General features: G+C 38.0%; 1 protein-coding gene across 1 annotated transcript in view; it reads left to right on the forward strand.

Moving 5' to 3' along the window:
* The window catches only part of CCDC146 (coiled-coil domain containing 146), a 79,709-nt gene that overhangs the window by 59,639 nt on the left and 13,250 nt on the right, over positions 1 to 6,820 (forward strand). Inside the window, exons 10-13 of the mRNA XM_014963779.1 lie at positions 1,714 to 1,809; positions 3,798 to 3,968; positions 5,309 to 5,397; positions 5,511 to 5,675. Coding sequence (XP_014819265.1) covers positions 1,714 to 1,809; positions 3,798 to 3,968; positions 5,309 to 5,397; positions 5,511 to 5,675 — 521 coding nt within the window. The remainder of the gene's footprint in view (positions 1 to 1,713; positions 1,810 to 3,797; positions 3,969 to 5,308; positions 5,398 to 5,510; positions 5,676 to 6,820) is intronic.

The raw sequence follows: 6,820 nt of genomic DNA on the forward strand, positions 1-6,820 counted from the left end.
TTTAAAAGCCAGATGTGTATTTATTCAGTGTGAGTTCAAGTGAAAAAATTCACAACAATTAATTGCTGGTATAAAAAATGATTGCAGAAGCAGCAGTGTATCAGTCTGCTTTCCCATGTTTCTCTTACTTTAAATCACGTGCTAAGTGGAGAATGGCTGGTTTGTAGAATAAGGAAATTACAGGAACACTTCCTTCAAATGTGTTTTTCTTCTTAGTAAGTTGTGAAAGGTCAGCTATTGCTAAACGCCGACATTCTGTGTGAAAGAGAACTGGCTGCTTTGGCTCTCGCCAGCCTGGAGCAGAACCGCTGTTCCTCTCCACACACGCCTTCTCTTCGGTCAGGCCAACGCAGAGACAGCCAAAAGTGCCTAAGTTTAGTCATGGCTTATGTGAACAAAAGTCCTTGACAGATTAAAGTTGTTTATATGAGCGTTCTACTTTTAGATTCAACAACTTGATGGCATCCTTAGAATCCCATCTTGAATATGTGGAAATGTCTACTTACAGCCACTACAGCCTTTTACACAGCAGAAAAGCTGTGTTTGCCCCTTCCACAAGAGTCGAAGCAACTTGCTTAGAATAGGTTTTATTGACCTTTCAGCAAACCTAAGTCAAACCAAATCTGTCTCAGAGTTGGCAGCTGAAACCAAAGTAACTCCAAAGCTTGACCTTTACTGTGCCTCGTTTCCCTTTCCCTTAAAGCAAGTAAACAACATCTAGTTTTATAATATTAACACAGAATTGAAAACCATAAGTACAAAACATCTCATTATCTATATTGAGGTATAGCACTTTGAACTCTAACATCTGGTTGAGGTCTGAAAAAGATACCACAGGGTTGCACGTATTATCGTTGAACAGCTTCCAGATGTGTCTGTCATTCAGTGTCCTTTTTTCCCCACCTGTATGAAATGCAGATTTGCAATTACAGACAGGCAGCATATGCCTCCATGGTTAGCCTGCTGTAATTATTTCTTTCTTACTTATAACTGTAAGGAATTTTTAAATGAAGTTACTCACTGTGAGGCCCTTACAACCCATTGCCTTATGAGTTGTATCACCCAAGTAGTTGTAGTGGGATTGTTCAGATAGATTTTAATCAGAAAGTAGTTTCTAATGTGTTTTCCTTCACACACTTAATTTAAAGATCTAACTGAATAAACAATTTTCCCACAACATACAAGAGAAGAAACTCCAAAAACTGTTTGTGCTGTTAGTTTTGACATTCTAGAGCCTAAGGAAGAAAAATCTTACTTTAATAACTAAAAGAAAAACTGTGATAGCAAATGTACACAGATGTGGAATATTGACCCCATTAAAATGGTGGTAAATCTATTTTTTCCTTCAGTAAGGTCAAAATTTCATTCAGAGGATCTTCTGTGGATTTAGAAGGTGACATTTTTGCATAGTTGCTCTTTGTGATTGTTTATTGAATGATGGTTTAGTTGCTGAAAAACATAACCCTTATAAATTCAGTACTTAAACTGGGCTTTGTGAAGTTTATTGTTTATTGTTAAATTATTAAAAGAAAAATTTGAGAAAGTTGGGTATGTGGCTGAGGAACTCTACTCAACAAAGAACTCTTAGACTATGTATTGTAGCAAGACACAAAAATAATTTCTTAATCTGTGTAACTACTTCAGATTATCTGCAGTTTACATTTTTCCCATTTTTCATTTGCATGACTCAGTGTGCTTGGTTTATTTTTGTAGGCAGAAACCATCCCTAAAAGTAATGGAGTATTACTAGAAAGACGACGAGAACTGCAGAAGGAAATTGAAATGATCAAGAGAAGTTTGGCTGAAAAGGTCCTGAGTTTTGCTTTCTCATACTTTTTCACTATAACAGTTGGTTTTCAATCAGGATAATAAAGGGACTGTTTGAAGAGAAAATCATAGGAGTTTCTAGTTGCAGCTTTCTGGAGAGAAAACATGCCACAGTATTTATTCAATTTTAAAGACCACTTGTTTAAAGACCATATATAAAAAACTGGTTTTGGTGTTACAGATCATATAGTGGAAGGCAGAAAGCAAATCTACTTTCTAGGTCTTTCTGAATATAATTAACTACGTTACAGCTAGAAACATGATGGGTATACATTTCCTTTGAGTGTCTTGTTGAAACAAGGACAATTCATCATTTTACATTATGATTTTTCATTTTCACAGTTTTGTCATTTGTGGATGTCTGTCTATACTCAGCACAACCACATATAGTGTAGAAATGCAGATACCTCAATTATGAGAGCATTACTACTTGCCACTATGGAAGTGACTATGAGAAGCAATATATTTCAGACATACCTTCTTTTTGAGATCATACCTCCTTATCTTCTTACCCTTATATCCATTTTCTTTTTGTGCTGTCTTTGAATTTGTTAGCATTATCAGGTGGGATTCAGCTTGTGTTTGAATACATACACATTCAGTGTTTACATGTCACTGTTGGTGTATGGGACGTGTATCAAATGTGCCACAATAGTCAATCATATAGTCATGCAGTCAGTGGAGCCTAGGAAGCCATCCATTCACCTCCTGCTAAAGAGGTTAGCCTGGGTGGGTAGGGCAAACAGCTCTTTAGAGTTCACCAACTGTAGTGACTCAATCATAGAATCATACAATGGTTTGGGTTGGAAGAGACCTTAAAGATCATCCAGTTCCAACCCCCCTACTGTAAGCAGGGACACCTCCCGCTAGACCAGGTTGCTCAAAGCCCCATCCAACCTGGCCGTGAACACTTCTGGGGATGGGGCATCCACAGCTTCTCTCACAGTGAAGAATTTCTTCCTGATATCAAATCTAGATCTCCCCTCTTTCAGTTTAAAACTGTTTCCCCTCATCCTATCGCTATGGGTCCCTCCCCATCTCTTCTGTAGGCCCCATTTAGGTACTGGAAGGCTGCTATAAGGTCTCCCTGGACCCTTCTTTTCTCCAGGCTGAACAACCCAGCTCTTTCAGCCTGTCTTCATAGGAGAGGTCCTCCATCCCTCTGGTCATCTTTGTGGCCCTCTGCTGGACTTGTTCCAGTAGGTCCATGTCCTTCTTGTGCTGAGGACTACAAAGCTGGAGGGAGTACTCCAGATGGAGTCTCATGAGAGCAGAGTAGAGGGGCAGAATCACCTCCCTGGACCTGCTGGCCACACTTTTTCTCATACAGCCCAGGATGCAGTTGGTTTTCTGGGCTGCAGGTGAACATTGCCGACTCATGTTGAGCTTTTCATCCCTCATACAGCCCAGGATGCAGTTGGTTTTCTGGGCTGCAGGTGAACATTGCCGACTCATGTTGAGCTTTTCATCCATGAACACTCCCAAGTTTTTCTCCTCAGGGCTGCTCTCCAGCCATTCTCCACCCAACCTGTATTTGTGCCTGGGATTGCTATGAATCTCCAACTCCTCTAGGCATCTGGATACTTTGCTCTGTTTTAAATGTCTAAATTTGGTCTCTTAATGTGAAAGCTCAGTGTCTTCCGTTGTGTGGTATGGACATATCCAGAGCTGACAATAAACTTATTTAAAGATTATATGGCCATAAGGAGCCATTCTGCCCAGTGGGCAATAGCTGAAAGACATGCTAGATGGCGGAACAGAAATGCTTCTAGGTGATAAAATATTTTGACATATTATTATAAGGATCATGCATGGTGTTTCAGCTGGTATTTTAAAACAATATTTTATTTTTTAAAAATCCATGTAGTCTGTATATATGTGTACTTTGCAGATAAATCCATAGTGTTTCCAGCTTTGGGTTTGCCAACAGGTGCATCGATGCATAAGGAATTGAATTTCTTTTTCTTTAGGAAATGATGTCAGATATGGATGCCCACACGTTAGAAAAATGCATTGCTGAAGAAGGCCGGCTTTTCAAAGAGCTGGAAAAATGCAGACATGAATTATCCAGGCTTGCACATCTGGCTTGGCTCAAAGCTGAAGAGAGGGAACGCAAATCTAGGGATGTTCAGAAAGCCCAGGTAAACAATTATCTTATATATTTGCAAGAGTTTTCTAAAGTCAAAGCTGCTATCTGAAGACATTAAATTACTAGTAAGGAGAGCCTTATGGACTCTCATTTCCCACTTTACTCTGAAATTCCATCATAGGACATGAAGCTCACAGTATTGTGTGGCTTTATTGGCAATTTATGGTGCAGGGCAAGAGTATATTAAAGTATCATGCCACAATTGAAACAAGGTATTTGAAAGGACTTTTTCTTTCAAGCCTATGGAATAAAGAAGTAGAAAAGCAGATAGCCTCAGCTGGGATTCTTGGAAGTACAACTGTGTGTTTATTTTATAAATGTTTTTATAAATAAACATCAAAAGACAAACAGAACTGCTACTCATTCCAAGGAGAGGCAGCAATTTTTATCTTTCCGACACATTTCTGGGTGTAAATTGTTATATTAATGTGAAGAAAGACGGAAAGAAAACATTTCCTATGGTCACAAAAACTAGGATTACTCATTGGGTTTGCTGTCTGCAGTTTGCTGACATTATAATATCATATCTGTGTTGTGATGTTACACAGTTTGTACTAACTACTGGGTTTATATATGGGAACAGACTGTTTAGGCTTCCACAATGTATGTTTATATTCAAATAAGTTATATAAGGTACCCATCTAGCACTTTGAGAATCTTTGATTGTCTATAAAAATAGAGTAAACAAACATGTCAGGCTTTGCACCTTCAGTAAAAATCAGTCCATAAACAGATTAAAAAAAATAAACAGTACAAAGTAATGAACTCACACACATGCCCAGAGTTGCAACCCAACATCCACCAACATTTTAATACCAATCTCCTCCTCCTGATACCAGTGGGAGGTGAAAAGACACCTGTCCATTGAAGGTTAATGACATAGGCTATTAAGGACTGAACACAATTGAAATCAAAAGATTCATAACAAAATGTAAATATACCATTCTACAGTGATTGCTTAAAAGCCAGAATAGAGTAAAAAAGAAATTTTATTTGAAAAGTACAATTTCAGTGGTGCATATGCCAAATAATTATATAGTGATGGAACCGAGAGGCTGATTAATAGAAACAGTAGAACTCCATCTACAAGGGACCAAGCATTGTAAGATGCAGCATCATATTATCTACATTAATAACAGCCATTGTAAGCTTAATATACATAGAAAGAATGTGTTCTTTAATGTTGCTACAGTAAAAGTGCTTCATTATAATTAGAGTAAGTTCCTAGAGTCATCTTGCCTCACCGTCTTCTCCTCCTCTAAGAGGAAGAGCTGTTCTGAGTGATTTCTTTGATGTATCTAAAGTGCTCACTGAATTCTATTTAAATTTCAGATACAACTCCAAAATATTATTAAAGAAATAAAAAGAAGGGATTTTGAAATAAAAGAGTATAAAAAGAGGAGAAGAGCAATCGAAAACCAGTAAGGAAGTAATAATATGTTAGTTAAAAAATGTCTTTTAAAGAAATATTTATCCCAGTAATGTATGCATAAAAATATAATAATTATTTTTTTCACACTTGTCATTTCTTCAGACTCCAAGGATTTGCTAAAGTATATGATGTTATCAAAAATGAAAGGAATAAATGTATAAATTTGGTGCATGCTGCTCACCATAAAGCAAATGACATTAAAAACCGGGTAAAATTGCTAGGAAATGAATTAGAAAATTTAAGGAATACTATTATAACCAAGGACAGGTGAGTTTTAAGTAAGTTGTAGATCACAGTTATAGAAATATAAGAATAGAAAGAATCTTAAGAGATAATCTAGTTCAACTTGAGCTATGCCTGTGTCATCCTTGGTAGTTACTGTCCTGATTAAAACCTGATTCAAAGACATTTAGCCACACCCATACATAATCTGCTCTGGTTTCTTGTCACCCTAACACTTCACAATTAGCTTGAGCATCACTGCATGGCAAGAAGAATTTCTGAAGTTGGTCTGGCTACTCTCTCACTGTCCTGTCCTTTGAAGGGATAAATTGCTGCCACATTTCCTTTGTACCACACTTCTTGAGCCTCTAGTATCTGCATTCTCATGCTTTTTCATTCAGTATGAACACCATCGTTGTGCTCTCACTCATCCTTAGACAAAAAGAGGTCTAATACAAATGTGATTCCACAATAGACTGGTGCATGGTACTATTAAATGAGTCACTAGCTAGTAATGCAGCTGTCTAATTATTAAATTAGAACAAACTGGGTTTCTTGGTTCAAACTCAAATTGAAGTTTATTGGATAATTTTTATTTCAGATCAAACAAAACATGGTTTCAATTTCCAAGAAATCTGAGTCAAAATGAAAGATTACAGCAAACCTGTAACAATAAAGAGGGTGAGGTGGACAGCGGGTGGATTTTTCCTAGACTACTATTTAGTGGAGATGTCCTTTTGCCATCTTTTTGTCATCCTAGTGATGATATATTGCAATATAGACAGAATAACATCTGTGAAATTGGTAGTTGGGAAAGTAGGAAGCTAGTGAATAATTAACTGTGTATGCAAAACAGCAGAGCCAAAACTGAGTAGTTTAAAAGTAATCTGATTTTCCAAAATCTTTTTTTTTGGGGGGGGGGGGGGGGGGGAAATGAGGTTGCTTAACGAGGCGTGCGGCAGTCAGAAGATTTCTCTTTTTAATTTAAAGCCTCGCTTAGGGATGGGCCTAATGGTTGCGAGTCCCATTTTGAGCTCAGGGCCAGCAGGGCGCCGGTGCCCGGGTTGTGAGGGCGGCGGGGCCGTGCCGTACCGTACTTTTCTCAAGTCACAGGCGACAGGACGAGAGGAAATGGCCTCAAGTTGCACCAGGGGAGGTTCAGGCTGGATATTAGGAAAAATTTTTTCACT

Source organism: Calidris pugnax, unplaced genomic scaffold (genome assembly GCF_001431845.1).
Source record: "Calidris pugnax isolate Ruff unplaced genomic scaffold, ASM143184v1 scaffold44, whole genome shotgun sequence".
Taxonomy (NCBI): Eukaryota; Metazoa; Chordata; class Aves; order Charadriiformes; family Scolopacidae; genus Calidris; species Calidris pugnax.